General features: G+C 37.1%; 1 protein-coding gene and 1 long non-coding RNA gene across 3 annotated transcripts in view; both read right to left on the bottom strand.

Moving 5' to 3' along the window:
• Positions 1-10341: 10341 nt before the first annotated feature.
• On the bottom strand, positions 10342-11812 carry LOC131072530 (uncharacterized). The gene is made up of 5 exons (XR_009112699.2): positions 11532-11812; positions 11007-11429; positions 10842-10910; positions 10685-10750; positions 10342-10578 (listed from the first exon to the last, which is right to left on the bottom strand). It is a non-coding gene; the product is annotated as an uncharacterized LOC131072530 (long non-coding RNA).
• Positions 11813-15384: 3572 nt separating this feature from the next.
• Positions 15385-26252, bottom strand: part of LOC131072556 (nucleoid-associated protein At2g24020, chloroplastic) — a 38037-nt gene continuing 27169 nt past the window's right edge. Inside the window, exons 5-7 of one of the 2 annotated variants that reach the window (XM_058008735.2) lie at positions 22645-22716; positions 15923-15979; positions 15385-15768 (exon numbers count right to left, since the gene is read on the bottom strand). In XM_058008735.2, coding sequence (XP_057864718.1) covers positions 15688-15768; positions 15923-15979; positions 22645-22716 — 210 coding nt within the window. In that variant the 3' untranslated portion in view covers positions 15385-15687. Of the gene's footprint in view, positions 15819-15922; positions 15980-22644; positions 22717-26252 lie in introns of both variants that reach the window. The other variant, XM_058008736.2, reaches the window with a different exon arrangement.

The following is a 26252-nucleotide window of genomic DNA, read 5'->3' as shown; positions in this document are numbered from 1 at the left end:
ATTTGGAAAAAAAGGCATCAAATTCACTAAATAGGATAATGATATGAAGAAGGTTTAGAGTGGCTTGAAGATACCTCCTTTCTTCGGAATTGGAGGGGACTCTAGTAGGAAGGCATGAGAAGCTTGCACTTGGTCTACCCTTCAATTTGGATGGTTTAAATTAAATTTTGATGGAGCCTCTCATGGCAATCCAGGGGTTTCTAGAGCTGGATGGATTATTCATTAATGGGATGGCTCAATTGTCACTAGTTTCTCTTCCCCTATGCAAGATGATACTAATAACATAATAAAATTCAATGCATTGATAGAAGGACTTCTAATTTGCAAGGACTTGGAAATTGATAAGATTGAGATTGAGGGAGACTATGTAGTTGTTGTGAATGTGTTTAGGTCTAGAACTACTCCTAATTGGAGATTGGAATCTTTATTGGAGAGGACATTGGAAATTCTAGAATTTTTTTTATGATTATAGCATCAACCACGTACACGGAGAAGAGAGCAAAATTGTTGATAAATTGGTCAATATAGTGGTTTCATGGTCTTATTTTCTGAAAATTGGGACCTATTGATTAATTATACTCATTTTGGATGTAGGGAAAGATCAATAATGACTAGTTGTTGTGGAAACTAATTCATGAGTTACTCCATTTCGAAGAGTGATTGTCTGGCATCTAGAATATGATTTCAACATTGGGGATGAAAACCTTTATTCCTCTAAGTCAGCGCAGGAGAAAGTGATGATTAGTTGGGTTGATGAGTTGGACACTCTACCAAGATCATAGATATAGAGTGAATTCGAACATCCTTGCCTTCTTTTTGGCTATTTTTTTATGGATGGGGGAGAAGAAGCCCATGGCCAAGGAGTTATGTAAAAGGGTCTTCAAGAATAATTTTTTGGGTGGCATTGATTGAGTGCTCCACAATGTGGATAAAAATTTGACAATTCCCTACTTAAACAATTATTTCCACATCATATTCTCTGGGGAATGTGGGCAATGGGCCAACATCCCTCACGGGGATCTGCGACATGGTTTAACAACCTCTTGTGGATTATATAAGTCTAGTGGTTGTATTAGGCATTGGCAGGTCGATCTTTTAGTGCAACAGGAACACTAGCTTGTAACTAGTGGTATTAGTGCTTGGTCACAGGTTTGAATCACGCAGACCGCAACAAGTGACGCTGGGAGGGGGATTGTTGGCAGTGGGCCAACATTGTCACGAGGATTCGCGACATGGTTTAACAACCTCATATGGATTCTATAAGTCTAGTGGTTGTATCAATAATTAACACGTCGATCTTTTGGTGCAACGACAACCCTAGCTTGTAACAGGGAATCGATCCCAAGATTCTCAATACTCATAGAGGGTGACATGCTTCTGCATATCAAAAAACCCATTGTTCAAATGACTCTAGACTTCCTCAAAAGACTCATGGATTTTACTTTGAATGGTTTATTGGTTGATATCATTGGTGATGTGGTGGATGAAGAGGCTGACTAAGTTGTGGAACTCAAACTAGCCAAATGAATAACACTCTATCAATCACAACTTATTTTAATTTTCATATTTGCAAAACTAATATTTAGGCACAACCTTTGTAATCAAAATTATTATTTACAAGTATATGTAGTCTTAACATATTATTCAAGTTACATGGTGATTCCATAATAACTTTGTTATGTAGACCATACACATTCATTTACCAATCAACACATGCAAGGGTGAAATGGAACCTCAAAAAGGTAAGAGTTGTGTGTAGGACCCTTTGTTTTCCTTGATGCTTCTTTTGATTTCGATGAAATCACACCATTTATTCTTGATATGGTGGTGGACAAAAGTTGTTTCTAAAATGGATAACTCTATACTTAACAAAGTTTTGGGCCCTAGATCAAACATTTATGCAAATAGGACGTTGGATAGTTAAATGTTAGTCACTAAAAACTAATGTTGATCATTCAACTTAAAAAAAATTAATAATAGTTTAAAAAATGTATTCAGCTAGTATCCATTTTATAATATTTGAAAATTGCTCAAATATCTCCCTCTCTCCCTCCCTCTCTATTTCTATCTCAATATCTCGCACACACTCCCCATTTCTCCATCTCTCTCTCTCCCCTCTATCTTCCAAGATCTCTCTCTCTCTCTCTCTCTCTCTCTCTCTCTCTCTCTCTCTCTCTCTCTCTCTCTCTCTCTCTCTCTCTCACACACACACACACACACACACATTTTGTTTCTCCTTCTTTGTCTCTATCTTTGTTTCTATTCATCTTTCCCCCTCTCTCTCTTTATACCTCTATATTATTCCTCCTCTCTATTTATACCTCTATATTATTACTTTCCATTGGGTAAGTGCACCAAGATGGTGAACAAAAAGGGGGGTATAAGTGGCCACTTTTTTTCTGAAAACAGGTAAACTTGAACTTCAAAGAGCTATTTGAAGGTCGTGCACTCAAAACTAGGCGTTGAAAAAATAATAAGAATTGTAGTACTCTGAATCTAGTTTCTAAACTATTAATTTTTTTTAAAATTGGATAATATTAAGAGGGTCAAACCTTTCACGCACGAAAAACTATTCCTGATTTTTTTAGAAAAATATAACATAGCTGTTTTCATGCGCTGCACAAAATATATAGTTAGATTTAGTATATTGCAAAACCCTTTAGTAGGATGATAGGTAAGAGTGAGATCTAGAAGTTGTGTATTTTTTTGTAATTTTTTGTTGAGTATTTTATTTTTTATGATTTTTGGAAATGACTGCATCCTGAAAATTTGGTACATGTTCGTGCGTTGGGCATAACTTGCATCAAAATAATCAAAAATGCAAAAAACAAAAATTAAAAGTGTATGGAATCTAGTGTAGAACAATAATATATAATTTATTTTGAATTTGGTCAAGTATATCAAAAGTTATTAAAAAAATGGTAGACATATGTATGTGAGGACTGTCAAGGCACTGATAAAGAAAATTAAAGTTTACTATGCTAATGTTGTCCAAAAATTAAAAAATTTATATGGTCATAAAACTAAGAAGATGTGTGAGATTATGGTGGTAATTTTAGAGATACCCACTTCATCATTTGTAAACCTGATGACGATGAAGTCAAGAAATCATGGTGGAGGATGAATAAATGTGTAAAGGAACAAAAAAAGGGGGAAAATGGGCTTGCAAGACTTAGGGTCATTTTCCAACCCTCTTACCAAGCCAAAACCCGCACGGGTTTTGAAGAATCAAAAGTACTATTCGCAGTTCTTCATAACCCAGAACGAAGAACTAAAAACATTTATTTTGGTTTCACAAAACCCGTACAGGTTATGAAGACATAATAATGTATGCTTGTAAACTTAGCATTTACTACACATGTTTTAGACATACCTAGATAATATGTGTTTATGTATGTATATATGCATATCTATAGTTATATATACATATATTTATATAGATATATGTATATATGTTTGTATACATGCATGTACCTCTTCTTTTCCTCTCTCTCTCTCGTCTTATTTCTCCCATCATTGTCTTTGTCTATTCTGAGCCCTAATTATCTTCCTTGAGTTCTATCTCGTCTCTCTCCCCCTCACACTTCTCTATTTTTTGATTCTCTCACCCTTTTCTCCTTCTTGTTCTCTCTCTACCTCATCTCTCTCTCTCTCTCTCTCTCTCTCTCTCTCTCTCTCTCTCTCACACACACACACACACACACATTATCCTATCCTATTCTCACCATCTCCCCCTTCTCTCTCTTTCTCTCCCCCTCCCTCTCCCTCTCCCCCCTCTCCCCCTTCTCTCTCTTTCTCTCCCTTCCCTCTCCCTCTCCCCCTCTCCCTCCCCCTTTCGTTATCTTAAATCTCTCTTTCTCTCCCTCCCTCTCTCCTATACTCTCTCTCTCCCTCCCTCTCCCTCTCTTTATCCTATTCTCCCCATCTCCGCCCTCCCTCTCCCTTCCTCTCTCCCTCTCCCCCTCTCCTTTTCCCAATCTCCCTCTCTCTCCCTCTCCCCCTCTCCTTTCCCCAATCTCCCTCTCTCCCTCCCCCTCTCCTTCTCTCCCTCTCTCCCTCTTATTTTCCCAATCTCCCTCTCTCTCCCTCTCTCTCTCCCCCTCTCCTTTTCCCAATCTCCCTCTCTCTCCCCTCCCTCCCTCTCTCCCTCTCCCTCCCTCTCTCCCTCTCCCCCTCTCCCCATCTCCTTTTCCCAATCTCCCTCTCTCTCCCTCTCCCCCTCTCCTTTTCCCAATCTCCCTCTCTCCCTCCCCCTCTCCTTCTCTCCCTCTCTCCCTCTCCTTTTCCCAATCTCCCTCTCTCTCTCTCCCTCCCCCTCTCCTTCTCTCCTTCTCTCTCTCTCCCCCTATCCTTTTCCAAATCTCTCTTTTTCCCAATGTCCCTCTCTCTCCCTCTCCCTCCCCCTCTCCTTTTCCCAATCTTTCTCTCTCTCTCTCCCTCTCTCCCTCCCCCTCTCCTTCTCTCCCTCTCTCCCTCTCCCCCTCTCATTTTCCCAATCTCCCTCTCTCTCCCTCTCCCCCTCTCCTTTCCCTAATCTCCCTCTCTCTCTCCCCCTCTCCTTTTCCCAATCTCCCTCTCTCTCCCTCTCCCCCTCTCCTTTCCCCAATCTCCCTCTCTCCCTCCCCCTCTCCTTCTCTCCCTCTCCTTTTCCCAATCTCCCTCTCTCTCCCTCTCCCTCTCCCTTACTCTCTCCCTCCCCCTCTCCTTCTCTCCCTCCCTCTCCCTCCCTCTCTTCATCTCCCCCTCTCCTTTTCCCAATCTCGCTTTCTCTCCCTCTCCCCCTCTCCTTTCCCCAATCTCCCTTTTCCCAATCTCCCTCTCTCTCCCTCTCCCCCTCTCCTTTCCCCAATCTCCCTCTCTCCCTCCCCCTCTCCTTCTCTCCCTATCCCTATCTCTCTCTCCCTCCCTCTCTCCCTCTCCCCCTCTCCTTTTCCTAGTTCTACATCGCCCGTACGGGTAGAACTAAGGCCAAAACTTCTAGTTCTACATAACCCGTACGGGTTATGAGAAATTGTGAACGTTAACATATAGGGTTTCCATAACCCGTACGGGTTATGGGAAAATATTTATATATTTTAGTCCCAACGGCCTAAAAAATAGCATTGCAAGTTGTTTGAAGGCCCCACTGCTTTTGCACATGATTTTCTGGGATAGTAACAATCAGGTTTTCATATTCTTTTGTCACTTTTGCTTTGGAATGATTGATTTTTAAGTTATTTTATAATTGTTACTTTAGATAATAACAAAATCATGATCATTTGTTGTTTTTTTGCTTTGATTATGATTTATTTGTCTTGTATTTTGGTTTTTTTGAAGTTATTTTATTATTATTACTTTAGATTATAACAAAATGATGATCATTTGTTGTTTTTTTGCGATTTGATTGTGGATTGTCATCATGATGTTATGTGTAGGACAATGGGAAAGAATAAGAGAGGAACAAATGAACAAAGAGAGGAAACAACGGAAAGACAAAGGGAGCGTATGAAGAGATTACATGAAGGTACGTCATCTAATGCACCTAATGAAAGTGATGAACATTCAACAATTGAAATTGATATGATTAATGCACCAAATCAAAATGATCAACATACACCAATTCAATTACATATGATGAATGCACCTAATGAATGCAATGAACATAGCCCATTTGAAAATGATTCGGTAAATGCACATGTTAATGAAATTGAAGAAGATTTACCATTTGAATTTGATGTGATCAATGCACATAATGCACCTAATGAAAACGAAGAGCATGCACCAATCTTAACACCTCTTAGAATAATTCGTAGAAAACCAAAGTTCCTAATAGATATTGATGAAAATATTGTGAAGCCAATGCATGATAAAATTTCTGAAAGAACTTGTAGAAGAATGGTTAGAAGAATTTGGAATAACTATTTTGAAAACTTAAATCAAAGTGGAAGATGCCAATTAGTTGTTGAAATGATTAAAAATTTGAAATTTAGAGAGACAATGAAAATTTTGGGGTTAAGAACATCCGAAAATAATAGTGAAAGAACCATTGTGAGAAATCTTTTTGATGCATACCAAGCCATTGGTTCAAAATCACGCACTAAAGATGCTAATGTTACTCGTCGTGTCCTCACATCAACCATAATGGGCAAGGAAATGAAAAAATCTCATTTAATAAGCAAAACAAGTAAGTCATTAAGGATAAGTAGAACCACATTACACTATGCCTTAGAGAGGCAAGAGAAAATTGAAGATCCTAACAATAATTCTCTTTGGGCATTCTCCGGTAGACTCCCACGCAAGGACAAGGTTGTTGTTGATGCACTAAGAACGTTAATTGAGAGATTTTGGCATGACAACACAAGGGTTTCACCCAACCAAAGAGATGTTGTTAGAAGGCGAATTGGAATTAGTAATCGTGAGCCACATCCAAAACACTATTTAGATACAACTCAAACACAATTTTATGAAAGGTTTCTTCAAAGCTTTCCTCAGATTAAAATTAGTCAAAGATTTTTTGAGATGACAAAACCATTTTATGTTAAGATTAATCATGCACATACTACATGTTGTTGTAGGGTCCATGTTGAATTTTCCATGCATTATGATATTTATCACTATATCTTTTGTACTTTGCACACTAACGATGTTTTGCAAGAATGTGGTCTACAAGCACCTCCTAAGTCACCGAGAGAATTTATTTCAAGTGTGCTATGTAGACGAGATGACGGGTGCATTTATTATAAGATGATGTGTTTGAGAGGTTTTTGTCCTGCATGAGGTGGTTTGCAACAGTTGCATAGATGCCTACATCTAGATAGCACACATGAAATTGGTAAGGAACTAGTTTCTATTGGAAAATATAAGTCAGTAACATATGGTGTTAAAGATGGAAAAGAATTAAAGAGGTGTGAGTTAGTGAAAAGGGATATATGCGTAGCTGATTTTATGAAGATGTTTCAAGAGAAACTAGTATATGAGTACATAGGTCACACACATAGAGCTAGATGGTTAGATGAGCAATTCAAGTTGTGTAAGGACACTTTCCCCCTCGGCACTATTGTCTCTATCATTGATTTTGCTGAGAATTATACACTAAAGCCGCCAAATGAAGTACAATCTATGTATTACCACTGTACACAAGTTACAATTTTTGTACACATAGCATTCATGCATGCACATGATAGCACCGAGGAGGATAGAAAGGTTATAAGAGAATATCACTTCTATATCAGCGATGATCGTACACATTCCTCAGAGTTTGTGCAAGGATGCTTTACAGTCTTCTATGATAGTTTAAGGGAAAGAGATAAGATACAACTAACACTTAATATGGTCGGACAATTGCACCGCACAATTCAAGAATGCAAGGATGTTCTACTGGTTGACTAGGATGCATGTGACAAGTGGTGTGCAACATTTTTGGAATTTCATTGAGGCAAGGCATGGAAAGGGAGAGCATGATGGTGCGAGAGCATGTGTGAAAAGAGCTCTTACCAAAGAGGAATTGAAGTACGAAGGTGGTGCAATGTTAATAGATGCAAAAACAATTGTGCAATGGTGTAGCTCTACGATGGGACCAGGTAATGCAGATAAGTCTATGGTTTCTAGATATTTTTGGTTAATAAGTAATCTAACATTGAAAACTATCTAGATTGTTGTACACTTACTGGATCAAGTGACATGCATTCATTTAGAAGTTCAAATGCAACATCACTAGTTATTTATACTAGACATATTGCATACTTTTTCTCTTCGTGTATGCATTTTTTGTGGGATGAATGTGAATCAAAAGAGTGGGTTGACCAATGGTCTTGTAGACCTTTGCAAACCCTACATACATATCAACTTCCTAGAGCACTACAAATGAACCGGATTGAAGCATCAGTGGATTTTGACCATGTATCAAACATAGTAAATTTTGACCATGTAGGCAGAGATAACATAACCCCATAGGTTCAAACGGATCATCCATAAGTGTCAAGGTCTCCGAGTTAGGCTACGTCAAAGTTTGACCCCTTTTTTCGCTTTGGGTGCTCAAGGGAAAACATTGCTACGAGGTGGCTCGTAATGATTGAACGCCTTGGGGAGTGAGACAAGGGCACACCTAGCGTAAACCCAACCACCCGGATGCGCTCACGTTGACGGTTCGTTCCCACGACAAGCAGAACGAAAGATGCACTATTTTGCCACCTCTCACTGACGATTTTTTATGCGACAGAAAAAATCTCACCACAAGGAAACGTAATGGAGTTGCCCGAAACCAAGATAGGATTTTGTAGGCAGCGATAACATGACCCCATAGGTTCAAATGGATCGTCCATAAGTGCCACGGTCTCCAAGTTAGGCTACGTCAAAGTTTGATCATTTTTTTCGCTTTAGGCGCTCAAGGGAAAACGTCGCTACGAGGTGGCTTGTAACGATCGGACGCCTTGGGGAGTGAGACAAGGGCACACCTAGCGTAAACCTGGACATGCTCGCGCTGACGATTCGTTCCCACGACAAGCAGAACGAAAGATGCACTATTTTGCCACCTCTCACTGACGGTTTTTGATGCGACAAAAAAAATCTCACCACAAGAAAACGAAATGGAGTTGCCTGAAACCGAGATAGGATTTTGTAGGCAGCGATAACATGACCCTATAGGTTCAAACGGATCATCCATAAGTGTCACGGTCTCCGAGTTAGGCTAAGTCAAAGTTTGACCATTTTTTCCGCTTTGGGCGCTCAAGGGAAAACGTCGCTACGAGGTGGCTCGTAATGATCGAACGCCTTGGGGAGAAAGACAAGGGCACACCTAGCGTAAAATCGGCCACCCAAACTTGCTCGCGCTTACGGTTCATTCCCACGACAAGCAGAACGAAAGATGCACTATTTTTGCCACCTCTCACTGACGGTTTTTTATGCGACAGAAAAAATCTCACCACAAGAAAATGAAATGGAGTTGCCCGAAACCGAGATAGGATTTTGTAGGCAGCGATAACATGACCCCATAGGTTCAAACGGATCGTCCATAAGTTCCACGGTCTCCAAGTTATGCTATGTCAAAGTTTGATCATTTTTTCCGCTTTGAGCGCTCAAGAGAAAATGTCGCTATGAGGTGGCTCGTAACGATTGGACGCCTTGGGGAGAGAGACAAGGGCACACCTAGCGTAAACCCAGCCACCCGGACGCGCTCGCTCTAACGGTTCGTTCCCACGACAAGAAGAATGAAAGATGCACTATTTTGCCACCTCTCACTAACAGCTTTTGACAGTTTTTGATGCAACAGAAAAAAATCTCACCATAAGAAAACAGAATTGAGTTGCCCGAAACGGAGATAGGATTTTGTAGGCAGCGATAACATGACCCCATAGGTTCAAACAAATCATCCATAAGTGCCACGGTCTCTGAGTTAGGCTACGTCAAAGTTTGGCCATTTTTTCCGCTTTGAGTGCTCAAGGGAAAACGTCGCTACGAGGTGGCTCGTAATGATCGGACGCCTTGGGGAGCGAGACAAGGGCACACCTAGTGTTAACCCCGCCACCCGGACACGCTCGCGCTAACGGTTTGTTCCCACGACAAGCAGAACGAAAGATGCACTATTTTGCCACCTCTCACTGATAGCTTTTGACAGTTTTTGATGCAACGGAAAAAATCTCACCATAAGAAAACAAAATTGAGTTGCCCGAAATGGAGATAGGATTTTGTAGGCAGCGATAACACGACCCCATAGGTTCAAACGGATCATCCATAAGTGCCACAGTCTCCGAGTTAGGCTACGTCAAAGTTTGACCGTTTTTTCTACTTTGAGCGCTCAAGGGAAAACGTCACTACGAGGTGGCTCATAACAATTGGACGGCTTGGGGAGCGAGACAAGGGAACACCTAGCGTAAACCCAGCCACCTGAACGCGCTCACGCTGACGGTTCATTCCCACGACAAGCAGAACTTCACTAAGTGATGAAATGATGAAATGATGAACTTCACTAAGTGCTTCAACTCTTCTTTTATAGGTGATGAAATGATGAACTTCACTCCATAAGCATGAAATGATGAACTTAAGCATGAAATGTCTTAATTGGTTCTTGAAATGATGAACTTCGCTCCATAAGCACGAGTTTATGAAATAATAACTTCACTCCAATCTCTTCACGCACGAAGGACTCAAAGCAAATTCACTCAATCAAAATACAGAATATCAACATTACCGGTATCAGTACTTGGTTATACACAATATGAGCAATAAATACTTTAAAAGTATACGCCATATGAGTTACAAGTAATGAACAAATTGGATCACATTTCAATAGCAAATAACTAAGTTTCAGGAATATCATGTTTTGTATATCAATGAACAAATTGGATCGAATATCAAGTTTCATATATATCAAAATGAACAATAATCATGTACATATATCAAAAAATGGCATAGATGCCAAATCAATAATAGTTACAAAAATGTGGCATGTGCCATGTCTGTCAAAGTCGATATATACATATACAAATGTCGAATATATAAAAAATTGGCCCTTCAATGACCACAAATATAACTATATGTCTCTATCTATATCTATGACTGTGGCGGATCATCAAAATCGAGCCTCTTCGAAGCAGTACGTGGCTGCAAAAGGACAATTCAAATGTCTAATCAGATATATTTTCTCAATATAACATCAAAATAACTAAATACTGAACTCTAAATTGTTTGAAGTTGAAATGTTGATTACCTCATCTTTGTCTTCTACAATTCGGTGAGGCTGAGGATCTGTGGGATGTCCTACAGGAGGCTATAACTGGTAAAACAACATTAATACATGTTAATGACGTACATGTCAAATAACACATAATAACTAAAAATTAATAGACTAAAAAACTAAAGCATACCGGAGCCTCAGATGGATGTGTTGTGGTCGTAGAAGGCAAAGTCACAGATGAATCAGTTACGACCATTTCCTATATCCATGGTAAGTGATCCAAAAGGAGTTAACTAGACGGTTTCAACTCCGTTTGTGCACTTAGTGAAAAGGAGTTGATCTAAGACAGACATACCTTTTGCCTTGGTCGTGTTGGATCCCATAATATACGTGTAGGACTTCTACTGAAATGGAATGGTAGAATAACATTAGGAAGTTTGCAAGGGGCCTATAATAGTTTAAAGACAATCATACAAGTTAATAACCCAAAGTTGTTGAGAAACTAGATAAAACAAATATTTTTAACATATGTAGAAAAAATGCACACCGAAGCCTCGTATAGTTCTCCTGTAACCTTAGGAGGCCTTGTCGAATCTAATGCAGCTATTACCATTTCCTGTATGAAAAATGATAACATATGATATTGACATAAAAGGATTTAGTTATTTTGAACAAGCAAGAATGCAATCCAAAGTGAATATGAAGATATCACCTCTTCCCTCTGTTGAACCTCATCGACATCAGGTGCATTCATTAATTCCGTAAACCCCATATGTTTCTATAGATAGAACAAATAAATTAAGTGCATTTATCAATATCTACATATACATGTTTAATCATAATAAATTTCAACAATTGAATTTAAATTGTAGTGAATTACCTTTTGTCGTTTGGGTGTCCGAGAGGATATTTTTTTCTGCCTCAAAGTGCTAGAGGATGGCTTTCTCAAACGAGATGTCCTCGAGGCAGGTGGGGTAAACTAATGGAAAAAAATTAACATAACGGAAAAGAGCATGTATTTAATATATCACTTAAGTAAAAAATATATAAATCTAAATGGTGTTGCATAGCTATCTTGGCCAAAGTCAATGGCTGAAAGCATGATATCATCAACTTGGGACATCTCAGCCACTGATAAGCCCTACAAAATATCAAGTAATGATACATATAATTAACAAAATATATTTTGAATCCAATCTATTATTATATTTTTAACAAATTTACAAATCTTTACCTCTGGTGGCAAAACTACTCGTGACCGTGGAATCGACCGAATAGTATGTGGTGTACTCCTACCACCTGTTGCACCCTGTTATGCATTTTATTTATATGTCACTTTAAATTGTTCTAAAAATAAAAATTCATTTCTTTTTATAAGATTTAGTCACTTAATTGATAACATGTCATAAACAGAATTAAACGCACTTGTGTCTGATAGAGAGGGTACAACATATTGAGCAGTTCGTCGGTGAGGGCCACATCCTCTGCAGTGGAAGCATGGCATCTACTCCCGCAACATGTACACGAATGAGATGTCCCACCATCCTCGTCCACGTCAGTGTCTACACCAGAACATACACCCTGGCAGGTGGGGCACATATGCTGAATGGGTTGGCTCGTGCCAAATGATGCATGAGGTGCCGCTGAGGAAGGAGGTGTCGTTGATGAAGGAGGTATTGTAGGTGCTGGTACATCCTCTGCTCCAACCAGCTATGTCCCATGCTGAACAATGACATCAGTCAATGATGCAGCTGCTTGAAGAGTCTGTAATTCCATAGACTCCTTCAAAGATATAGGGATAGTGACATGAACCATGGGTTTAGGAGTTGTACGTCTCCTATGTTGTGGATCTACCACCCTATGGGCCCCAGGTCTATCCTGCGCAGAGCCTTTCCCTCTACCCTGAAATTGTCAGAGCAGCATTTTCAAGATTTTAAGGGTTTTCTTGTTGCTCTTGTGCAATGTTAACAGGGTTTTCTTGTGTTGCTTGTGTAGGAGGAGGTCTCTGTTGTCTATTTCATTTTTGGGGATTGCTTGAAGAATCTGACATCAAATTAATAAAAACAAAACTTAAATCAATTAAAAAAGCCTAATTTAATTAAAATGCAAAGAAAAATAATCAAACAAATCAAATCTTACCTGTTTGACGGGGTGCCATTGTTGAAAATTGCTTTTGATGATGGGAAAATAAAAAATTGTTGCAAACTCGTGTGGGTTCAATGCTTTTTTTGGCTTCTCCTTGCTGTTGTTCCATGGGTTTTGGCATTGAAAATGGCCAAACCCGTGGCCGAAACAAAAGAAATATGTTTCTCAAACTTTAAATTTTTTTATTTTAAAAAAATGTTGAAACCCGTACGGGTTTTGAGAAACTTTTGGTTTTTTTAATTGTTTTTTCTCTAGGCTTGGTGTTACCAAGACTAGCATGTTTTTGAAATTTTAGAACCCGTACGAGTTATGAAATTGTTTTTTTTTTGGCATGTGGCCACTTTTCTGTTCACCATCTTGGTGCACTTACCCCATTGTCATGTGTGTGTGTGTGTACACACACATTCTATTTCTCCTTCTCTATCTCTATCTTTGTTTCTATCCATCTTTCCCCCTCTCTCTCTTTATACCTCTATATTATTACTTGACATTGTCGTGTGTGTGTGTGTGTGTGTGTGTGTGTGTGTGTGTGTGTGTGAGAGAGAGAGAGAGAGAGAGTTTTCTACTTCTCCCTCATTGTCTCTATCTTCTTTTCTATCTATATTTCCCCTCTTTCTCTCTCTTCATACCTCTATATTATTACTTGTCTTTGTCACTTTGCTTCTCTCCCACTATTCCCCCTCTCTTCTTCTTCTCCTTCCTTCATATATATATATCCTCTCTTATTAACTCTATTTCTCCTCCCTATATCTCTATCTCTCTATCTTCTCTCTATCTCTCGCTCCTTTCTTTCTCTTTCTATCCATACCTCTATCTCCCTATTACTCTCCATCTCTCCCTTTATCTATATCACTCCCTCTCCCTCCATCTCTCCACTCTATATATCTCTCTCCCAATGTCCCTCACACTCCTCACTCTTAACTCTTTTCATCCATATATGCATCTACCTCTATCTCCCTATCTCTTTCCTTATCCCATTCCATCTCTCTATATCACCTTCTATCTATATAACTCCCTCTCCCATATATATATATATATATATATATATATATATATAGAGAGAGAGAGAGAGAGAGAGAGAGAGAGAGAGAGATCTCCCTCTCGTCCCCTTCTCTCAATCCCTCTCTACCTATCTCTCCCTATCTCCCCCTGCTTCTCTCTCTCCTTCCTCTTCTCTACATATCTCTCTTCCTCTTTCCCCTCTCTACCTATCTCTCCCTCCATCTCCCCCTCTCTCCATCTATTCTCTGTCTTCCAGCTCACTCCCACCCAATCCTCCCCCTTCTCTCTCTCTAGACCTCTCTATCTGCATCTTTTTGCCTCTTTATCTCTATCTCTCTTTCTTTCTTCTACCTATCTCATTATCTCTTCATATCTCTCTACCCCTATATCTACCTTTCATCACCTCAATACATCTCTCTACCAATTGATCTCATGTACAACACAAATGTACATAAAAAATAGACCATAATTTCCCTGCTTAACCTTCCGTCCACACCTCTTTGGTGTACCCATTGCACACCAAGTTGTGACTGCTAGTACATAATTTAGTTGGCAATCAAATGCTTTTTCTAATTTCCAGGTTACAATTTACTTCATTCAGTTGCTACTTGTGCGCAGCAGCCTTAGGGGCCAAGAGGACATGGTCCAACTATCGAGGAGACAAATAAAAAGAGTCTTTGCGACTCCACAAAAACTTTTTAATTTTTGATATGTTTAATTCCTGCGAACTTAAAAATCAAAACTAGCATCACTACACACCAAAACGACACATCTCCTGAAACACAAGCCGGGAACAGGATATAGATTGATCTCCTTTAAATTGCCCTCTTCAAACCTGCAATCTGTACTCTCAATGCAAGAGGTATGGAGTAGAATGAAAATGGAAATAAATATATTGCACCTTTGACTGTCCTTGTGGAAGCTTTTTTTTAATATAATAATATAAGAGATTGAATTTGCTGGTATTATAATTCTTGTTTTAAACAATGTAAGAGTCGACTGCCTTATTCTGTTGTCATATTAACTTTTTTTAGTCACTTCAGGGGAAAATCTACTAAATCATACATAGAATAAAGAACAGCATTACATTCAAATGAAATTGATAAGTTAAGCAATACCAATCAAGGAAATAAAACATATTACTGCGAGGTAAACACCGCACTGTGACTTAAAAAGTGAGCAACATAATACTAGAGCAATGCACGTATGCAGCAGAGTCTCTATCTTTGCCATTCAAATTATTTAATGGTTCGGCAAAGAAAGGAGAGCCACGTCCCCTGCTCCAACACCATTTCGAGAGTCATTTGAATGGATGTAAACCAAAGATGCAAAAAAGCGGGCCTTGTGCATGGTAATTGTCAAGTCCTTTGCAAAGAGCCGTTGAAAAGCCCTATCCGCTCGTGTGCAACATTCCTGGATCAGCTCACCGAGAAAGTTCGTTACGAGTATGAAATATTTTATATGTATATAATTATTTTCCATCATAAGGGTACTTCGAAGAATAAGATTTTCTGTGACTCGTACAGGGAATTTATATCAACGAAAATTCAGTCTGTAAAATATGAGATGCCCAAGTTGCACCAATGTTGAAGAAAGTCCAGTTGACATATTCAAGCATTGTAAGAAATTAGCCAAATTTTCTTTGTTAAAAGGTAACATCCGATAATATTTTGACTTCATTTGTGCTAATAAAACACTGGATATTTTATTATTAAAACAGATACAAAGAATGAATTCTTCCTCCTCGTCGCCTATGAGAATAAAAAGCATCCCCACATTGAATTGCCGCTGTGCTAATAAAGAACTAGAAGCAATGTTTTCATCCTCCATCATATACAAAATTGAGTCTAACCGGTCTCCAAAGATATTAACTATGAGTCTAGAACAGATTAGCTTGGCCCATCCCCAATTCCAAGCCCAGGGGGCATACCAAGGCTCTGCGCAAGATTTTTCATTCTTTCTTTCATGGCCTGACACAAACAGGAAATCAGCCATCAGCCATCAGCCATCAGCCAGTGAACTTCACAAAAAGGAAGACTTGAGAAAATTAAGACGCTTATTAAGGAATTGTATTATAAAAGAACTTTGAACATTGAAATACTAAAAAATGATAGTCATCATCACCTGAACACTCTTTTGATGTGCATCCTTGTATGCTTCTGTAACCAAATCAGAAAGTTTCTGCAAAAATCACGCACTTCTACTCAAAATAAAAACTGAGCTTAAAAAATCATAGTACTTGCTACAACAAGTTTATCTATGAAATTTTTTATTATTATTATTCACTCAGTAAGTCGAAGTTCATTAACAAAATTGCATCTTTCAGCAACCCTACATTGCCAATTTAAGCATTAATTCAATGAAACTAATAATATACTACCTAGCATGGTGACCCCTTCTTAGAAGGGAAGAAAATAAAATTAGAGGTACTTGGATAGGACAGTGCAGTTCCTTGCATGCTTAATGGTGTAATCGTTCTAATCTATTTATTTGCGATTTTAAAAATAAAATCTTAGAAAAGGATACTTGCCATTCTCGAGATACTCGGGAGTACTTTTCCTCCACGAATTTAGTTTGTATTTTTTATGGTATCGAGTGTGGACCCACAATATGTAAATACGATATACATATTACAAACATTTTGGCTTGAATGAACAATTAGTGCCATATACATTGCAATAAATTTGAAAATGGCTAAATAAACTTAAAGCCATCCCTGATTGGAATACCCTGGCATACATCATGCAACCCATGTAATAATGAGCTCATATAATCATTATTTCCATTATAAGTTCTATAATTGTATGATAAATTTTGACTTCGTCACAACATGAGTAGTCATCATCCAACATCGGCCTAACTCCATGGAGATCATCCTGTGATCTTCATCTCGTATGTCTCTTCATTTTTGAGAGTTGATTAGTCCCTTTTGCATTGAGAGTTGATGCAACAGTTCTATTTTTGGCAGCTCTCAATATACCATGCTTCATATTAAGATTATCATTATCTAACTTCTTTATGGAATCGATGAACTATTATTGCACTTGCTCTTTAAATTTTCTAACTTCTTTTGGTTTACTTATGTTAATTTTAGGTAAATTTCATTCATTCGAATTTTGAAAATTCAAATATTAATTGTATCTATTACTTTAACCATCATCTCCAAAATATGAAAAACAATTTGCCATCCCCAAAATCTAGGGAAATTTTTTAGTCCCAAAAATCTTTAAAAAAATTGGAGTAAAGTTGTCATCCCCAAAACCCAGAGAAGCACAGTAAAACAGTAAATTTGTAGTGATTTTGTCTCAACTCTTAGTAGGTTGTGAGTTCTTCTTCCTCAAGCAGCTCGTGGGCAGTGGGAGGACGGTAGCATATGAGGAATACTCACGTTTTTATAAGGTTAACATTTAAATTAAGAAAAAAATTACTATGTTAAAATTTAAATATATTTTAAAATTAAAATCTAACCTAAAATATATAGTAATAATTTAAAAAATTATAATTATTAAAATTTAAATATATTTTGAAATTAAAATCTAACCTAAAATATATAGTAATAATTTAAAAAATTATAATTATTAAAATTTAAATATATTTTGAAATTAAAATCTAACCTAAAATATATAGTAATAATTTAAAAAATTATAATTATCAAAATTTAAATATATTTTGAAATTAAAATCTAACCTAAAATATATAGTAATAATTTAAAAAATTATAATTATTAATAAATACATTTAATTTAAAAACTAAAAGATAAATATAAATATAAAACTAATACAAATGAACTTTTTTTGAAAATAAAACTAGCACGTAGTATTTATTTGAAACATGCAATAGAGTTGTTTTTTGTTCACTTTGCACACACCTCAAGAGTCGACAAATGAGAGGAACTAACAGCTTTGGGACTAATGGTGTCAGGTTCTAAGACATAGCTCGAGCAATCTCTAACTGAATGAAACTCTATCAAACAGAACCTGCCTAACAAAACCATTGATTCCTCTTTGCCACTTGGACATAGATCTCAAACAAATCCCTCAACCGTTAAACACATTAAATGACTCGAACAAACAAGATTCTTTTATGTCAAGGACACATATACACATATTGGGAACTTTTCGTCATTTTAAAACTAGAGGACTGGGAACACGTCCTGTAGAACATAGTTCTCAACTGAGAAGACTAGAGAACACTCCTTTATCCACTGAATTAGGTACAATTGGTTAGAAGCAAAAACAACAAAGGTGTTGGTGCATGTGCATTCCAAATTGCACCTCATCTCACACAAACAAGCAAGTCGGGTGTGAGGGGGCAATGTTTTCCGAAGTCTCCAATCTTGATCAATGATGAGCACAAGTATGCTACACAAGAACACATAGTGCAACTAGTGGGAGTGGCACTAGCATTACTTGTAGTTCTAATGAATAAACAATGTAGATCCACTCAATTAAAGTGCAATCAGTTAGGAACTAGAAAAAAAAAAAAGAGTTATGTGCATTGAAATTGCACTTCAGCTCACACAAGTGAGTACAAGGAGGGTGCAATGAGGCATTGGGATGATGAGGGGCACAGGGTGCTACACAAGAATGCATAGTTCCACTAGCGGGAGTGACAATGGCAGTACTTGTGGTAGCTTCTAATGAACCAATTAATGATGTTGATGACCTTGACGAAGAGCAAATTGCTGCATTTTTAACACACATAAGCCGTTTTGATTTATCTTAACATTTGAAATTAAATTATCAATTAGCAGTTGTGTTCTAATACTAATTTTGTATACTTTGTGCAAACTCTGACCATTTTCATATTTAAAATATATTTTATGTAGTGTCCCCTTTTGGGATTACCCTAATTTTTTGCCCTAGAATCACAAGTTAGTAAAATAATAAAACTTAACATAGTTAGAATCATATTTTTATCAATAAAACGTATTCATCAAGATAAAACCTGCAATCATGTTAGACAAGTATTGAAAGTATAATTCATAGAGCAACCATTTCAACTAGGTTTAGATAGCATATATTCATAACTATTTCAATTTTATGTGAACTACACAATATCTATAATGCATAATTGGAGTTAAACCATAATAGGGCTTGGATGAGAAACATGATAAGGCACCCGAAGCTGTCCACATGCTAAGCCCAAGAGCGGATATACCATCCCTCTTCGCCCCATGTGGCAGTCCGCCATCCATATGAGGTGGTGTGCTTAGTGGGTAAACTTGTACCTGCCCTCCCTATCCATGCTACCTTATCCACCCTTCTATGATTAAGACCCCTTTAATCCCATTCGGCAATCAACCATGGTAGAGGTTGATGGGGAAACCACAATAGGGTGTCCTGCGCATCCCTCCCTTCTAAGCCCAAGGGCAGGATACACCTTTGCCCCCCCTGGCCCACATGTGGCAGACACATCAGTCATCCACCATGGGGTAGTGTACTTAGAAGAGGACCTCGTCACAGTTTCCCCTCCTCGTATTCCCCTATTAACCCCCTCATGATTGATTGCAGCAATTTAAGAATCAGATATTCAATATTATTTCTCATATCCAATGTAGGGGAGGTTATGTATCAAGTATAATATTGCATTGCATATTATTATCTATGTCTATATGAGAATAATTAATCATAAGAGTACTATTATGCTGCATACCACAAATGGAGTAAGATTACTATTGCCTGCAGTAAACAATAATTTCATATCTGATCTGTTTGCCTGATTGCTGATATATATATTAGGAGTTGATCTGCTCTTATGAGTGTTGATGCTGATTGAACTACTTTCCTTGATGCAGATGTAATTAGCCTTGATGTCCTGTCCTCATCGTGGCTTTCCTCCTTTTATATCTTAATGTCTTCCTGAAGAGTGACGACCTTTGGAAGGTTTCTGCCCGTCCAGAAATGGTCATGCCTCTTCGAATGTGAATGATGCCCTCTCATCATCAATCGCTGCCATGGATTATCCTTAATCGCATTTCTTAATGATCCCTTCAATTTTTAATAATAAAATCAATTATTGCTGCAGAAGTGTGGGTCGCTGTCTAACACATAATTGAACTTTGCCGTCACGTGATTTCCTTTGCTTGTTACCATCCTTGCTGTCTGATTTCTTATTCCTTGTATAGAAAATAGTGAAGTCTTAGAGTAAAACGATTTTCTAGGGCATCAATATCTTTCTTATGGCAGGGGCATGACATTTTGTGCAATCAGACTAAACCCACCATACACAACCCTTGAAGCCAAACCTGAACCAGCAATCTAGGCTTTGGGGTTTTTGTGATGTGAGGTGCAAATGATCATTAGGAATCTCCTCAAGTTGGTCCTTTTCATGATATCCCCTGTGCATTTTGTGTGGTCTAGTTTAGTCTATGAAGAATCATGAAAACCTTGATTTCCACGAGGAACTGGCAATCGTGAAGAACTGAAGCTCCACAAAGCTTTCTATTCCATCAAGTCATCAAACACCAAACAGCATGGAGAAAGTAAAGTCCTTTGTCTGTCAAGGTATTAAAATAGTGAAGCCCTTTAACTCCACAAGGCAGTGTTTAATTCAATACTTTACCTTTTGGGTGCCAAGTGATGAAGATGAGTTGAATGGAATTTCCAAATTTCACATACAACATTGAACATCAAAGGATGCCTGTTTTTTGGACACAGTTTGGTGGTTTGTATTTTCTCATGACTAAGTACTCTTCCATTAATTTATTTTATTTAAGGAACTGACTATCATGAAGAACTAAAATTCCAACAAAGCTTTCTGTCTGAACCTCAAACACCAAAGAACTTAGAATATAAAAATAATGAAGTCCTTGGCCCATTAAAGCAATTTAAATAGTGAATCCCTTAAAATCCAAAAGGAAATATGCTCAAGTCAACACTCTGGTTCTTTCAGGATATTGCAAGTTACCATTGATTTTTTCAGTCCCAGACAGAGAAGATGAGATGATTCAATACCCGATTTATTCATTCCTTTGTGGGCTGGAAGAATCAAAGGATGCCCACTCTTCAGATATGGTTTGATGATGGTTTCCTCCCATACTAGACCTTTCTAATTTTGGTTTACTACCACTCTACAGGTTTCTGGGCAGGTAATCATGAGAAAAGTAGTGATTTACATTTTTTCGTAAGTAACTATTCCATTATTTGTTTTATTAATGTAAAAATGTCCCCTTAAGCTAAAAAAGGCCAAAAGAAATGCAAAAAACACATTTTCCAAGAAAAATGACAACTTCTGAGTGCATCTATAACAAATGAACAAGAGTTGATAAGTCCTAATAATATGATGAAGCAAAGAAAACATAGGAGAAGAATTGTAGAAGTAATGAGATTGATGCCCAGATATAGATGGTAATCAAAATTTGCTAAAGCTGTGTGAATTGGGAACCATCCAAAGATTTGGGACCAAGAAACTGGTGTTAAGGATGTAAATACTGCTGTCTGACTGAAGTCTCCCAAGTTGTGGTATGCACAACCATGAGTTAACTAAATCATGAATTCAGTGCGCATGAAAGAAGCAAAACTGTATGAAAAAGACAATTAAATGTTGGTCATAAAGAAGGATAAACGAACTCATAGCTTCAATATAAAAAACTTAGTGTACAAAATCCATTCACGAAACACTTGCAAATGACAATGTAAAGGAGGGTTTCAATGACCTTGCCATAGATGTAAAAGAACCTAAGCCCAATTTATTATCTGAAATTTGATCTTTGAAGATCCACTTTTGCGTTAACCAATTGAATTTTCTATTATTGAATAATAGACACAAATATGGTTCTTCTCAATATACCTGTGGTTCTAATTTCAAAATATTAATAGAATATTATGTCACTATTCACAAGACTTCAGTGCATTAAAGAAGACCAAATTATTAAGCCAAGAATCATAACTGACACAAAAAAATTGAAAGGATAAGTAAACAGATAATTCAATTTTCAATATTTAATTTTTAAATCAATCATCATAATAAATGAATGACTCGATTTCAAAGTAAGGCTCCTAGATTTTACACTCTTTTATTAAAAATTCAAATTCTTTCTCTCAAACACATAGGCTACCCAACCCTAGAGCTGGATGCTACACGTCCACATCTTCCAAAATACCTATTCCCTGAAACCCATGAAACCTTATTGCAAACATAATAATCAACAACCAAAATCCCCAAATCATCTTATAATATGGTTATTTACTTATTTATAAGTTGTCTGTTTAAAAAATATAAGATTAAGTTACATTCAAATAAAATCATCATAATAAATCAATGACTCGATTTCAAACTAAGGCTCCTAGATTTTACACTTTTTTATTGAAAATTCAAATTCTTTCTCTCAAACATACAGGCTACCCAACCCTAGAGTTGGACGCTACACGTCCACATCTTCCAAAATACCTATTCCCTGAAACCCATGAAACCTTATTGCCAACATAATTATCAACAACCAAAATCCCAAAATCATCTTATAATATGGTTATTTATTAGTTGTCTGTTTAAAAAATATAAGATTAAGTTACATTCCAATAAAATCATCATAATAAATCAATGACTCGATTTCAAAGTAAGGCTCCTAGATTTTACACTTTTTTATTGAAAATTCAAATTCTTTCTCTCAAACATACAGGCTACCCAACCCTAGAGTTGGATGCTACACGTCCACATCTTCCAAAATACCTATTCCCTGAAACCCATGAAACCTTATTGCCAACATAAATATCAACAACCAAAATCCCAAAATCATCTTATAATATGGTTATTTATTAATTGTCTGTTTAAAAAATATAAGATTAAGTTACATTCCAATAAAGTCATTCCCTTGTGATCTTTTACCGGTCATGAAAAACTCTTACCTCAGCTCCCAACTCCATTGCAGCTTCTGTAATCTCTGTGCGTACAGGTTGTTGATTACCAGAAAGAGTGACCTGGCAATATGTCAAACCAGAAAATATATAAGTTTTGAGACTCCTGGAATCTGAATTGCATTCATCTCACTCAAATATAATTGAAGAATTGAAATGAAAAGTGAAAACAAACTGCAAGGAAATATGAAATGTGCTGTAAATTTAATATTTTTCAATTTTGGCACCCATTTTGATTTAACAGTTATACTTAATTATGGATAAACATAGTCATCCATGTAACAACCTGCTTCTTTCTAAAGTAAAGACTAAATAATATATTCTACTCTAATTTAGTTCTAACATATTCACTATGCTTTTACATATAACTTGCACAACTCTGATCAACTACAAAGCCTTAAGCAAAAGAAATTGTACAAGGGAATGAAAATTTCCAAAACAATACTATCTCATATTTTTCAACTTTAGGTTGCTCCAAAAAGCTAGCAGTAGTTAAAAAGGCAAAGACATATCAATCTTGCTTTTGTGCACATCAAAATCAAATGCATTTCTGAATTTAAGATCCTATATGAGCCTCTAACACCTTCAAAGGCCTAAATGAGAATTCATCATAGGTAAAGTAATTGTCATCACTGGTTCTACATGGAAATTCATTCAACCTTATTCTATAGCAATCATTACTACAAATCTTGCAGCCCTTATTGTGATAAATGAAACAGATAAGGTTTCCAGGTTGTAAATCATGAATCCTTTCACAAGGGATGGAGAACAAAATTTAACTCAAGAAAGACAGTAGCAAAGACACTAGCACTTATTTTTAAAGTTAAAAAGAGCTCTAATACAAGGAACTGCATTGAATTGATTTCTTATGAGCTCCCCACACTTTGGCCATGCCAAAAGCAAACTTGGGGAACCACAACCCAAAATTATTTTTACTTGTAATGAAAAACACACAAATAAGAAACATAAAACAACATATGATAATTTGTCCTAACCTTTAAAGTAGCTATACTAACTACACCAACATAAAATGTAAAACAAAACAACTTTTCTAAAATAGATGAAAAAACCTCAATAGTGTGTGCTCATAGAATGATACAAGGAGAGGGGAGGGAGGGAGGAGAACAAACTAACACCTTTCACTACTCAAAGGGTTCCCCATTACCAATTGAGCCTATTGCATTCTTAAAGTAAAGAGCTCTAATACAAAAAACTGCATTGAATTAATTTCTATAATCTTTCAGAGATTTGTTGTTCAAGCTTGACAATGAGAGTTCACTTGAATGAATGTAAAAGTGCTAGATGACCTAGTAACATCTCTGACCATGAAAGCTATACATAAATTATGCCTCTATATTTAAACTGCCTAGCCAAATTCACTGCTGACTGATGAAGTTAGGTTCTACTGCCCAGGTTCCAAAACCTGGACTGGGACTTTGTCAGGTCTCAATCTCATGCGATTCATGGAGCCAAACGGCCTAAGCCCAACTCAGACTAGGTGCCCTAGTCAAACCCAATATGGGCGCCCCACACTTTAACCATACCAAAAGAAAACTTGGGGAACCACAACCCAAATTTATTTTTAATTGTAATGAAAATCACACAAACAAGAAACATAAAACAACATATGATAATTTGTCCTAACTCTAATAATAGCTACACTAACATAAAATGCAACACAAAACAACTTTTCTAATATAGATGGAAAAACCCAACAGTGTGTGCTCATAAAATGATACAAGGAGACAGAAGGGAGGAGAATAATCTAACACCTATCACTACTCAAGGGGTTCACCTAATATAAGAAACTGCATTGAATTAATTTCTATAACCTTTCAGGAATTTGTTTTATGTAAAGTGTTAGATGACCTGGTAGCATCTCTCAACATGGAAGCTGTCCAAAAATTATGCCTCTATATTTAAACTGCCTTGCCAAATTCACTGCTAACTGATGAAGTCAGGTTCTACTGCCCAGGGTCCTCAACCTGGACTAGGACTTTGCCAGGTCCCAATCTCACACCATACATGGAACCAAACAGCCTAGACTCAACTCAAACTAGGTACCCTAGTCAAACCCAATATGGGTGCCCGCACTTCGGCCATACAAAAAGCAAACTTAGGGAACCACAACCCAAATTTATTTTTAATGGTAATGAAAAACACACAAACAAGAAACATAAAACAACTTATGATAATTTGTCCTAACCCTAAAAGAAGCTACACTAACATAAAATGTAAAACAAAACAACTTTTCTAATATAGATGGAAAAACCCCACCAGTGTGTGTTCATAGAATGATACAAGGAAAGGAGAGGGAGGAGAACAAACTCACACCTATCAATACTTAAAGGGTTGACCATAACCAATAGGAACTATTGCAGTTTGTTCATGTACCCCCTATTTATCAAGATTAGGTTTCTACAATAATCTATTTTTATAATTGAACAGTAAAATTTAGAACTCATCTAATTGCAATCCTCAAAATGGGAAAGATATGCTATAGGAAATAAATAAATCAAAACTACTAGGAATAATATTTTTTGCTTCATATGAAATGAAAGCAAATATAACATATCCTAGCATACATAAATCAATGTAACACCTATCAGATTCATCATAAGCAGCAGGGCCAACAACAGTTTGTTGGCATATTCCACTATTAATTTATATAAGGTTTCTAGGCTAATCTATTTTTATAATTGAACAATAAATATTTAAAAACCAAACTAACTGCAATGCTCAAAATAGAAAAGCTAATAAATCTAAACAAATAGGAACAAAAATTTTGCTTGAAATTAAATGAAAGCAAATATAATATATCCTAGCATACAAAGAGTAATGTCCCCTTTTTATCTGCAGCACTGAATGAGTTTTCTGTAAGTTGTTAGATAGGATTGAGTTTTCAATTACAAATGTTTGTGTTTAAAATAAGGCCACTGAGTCTTCACTTAGGGAGTGACTATGTCTTTATTTCTTTCAAATGAGCAGCGGCTGGGGCTTTCAGTTAGGAAACTTGAATAGTGGAGTAGGGCACTGAGTTACTTCCACAGTTGTTGATTAACTCCCCAGTTAACCTGCCTGTTGTCTGCCTTAATTGAAGGAATGATTTGTTAGTTAGATGGCCACAAATGAGAGAGTTCTTTATCAGTTAACTGCCACCATTTGAGGAAGTGATTGCCACTGATTGAGAAATGTAGTAGGTAGTGGGTTATAAGAGGCATGAGGGAAAACAGAAAGGACACCTTTTTGGAAATTATAACAAAAACGCTACAACAGATTTGACGCTTGGGACAAAAAACCTCAGCTATATCCACTATTTGCTTGTTCTCTAGGAATGATACCTCTCATGCAACAGCAGTTTGTAGTGCAGGACATCATCAAGACTATGAGAGCACCATCAGCACCATTAAAGTGTCAGACATGCTCGTTACAAAGTATCATCAAGTGCTTCAAGGAGACAGATCTGCATACTGGGTTCACCCCAGTAAGTGTACCAGTGTAGTAAATTGTAACTGCTATTGTATTGTGTGTCTAAATTATAAAATTATGAAACAGAAGATATTTGTTGCTGAAGCAGTTTCTGTGTTTGGCTTTCTCAT

This window comes from Cryptomeria japonica, chromosome 10 (assembly GCF_030272615.1).
Source record: "Cryptomeria japonica chromosome 10, Sugi_1.0, whole genome shotgun sequence".
In the NCBI taxonomy this organism is placed as follows: Eukaryota; Viridiplantae; Streptophyta; class Pinopsida; order Cupressales; family Cupressaceae; genus Cryptomeria; species Cryptomeria japonica.
Note: the sequence above shows the minus strand (reverse complement) of the source record. Positions and strands in the feature narration are given on the sequence as shown.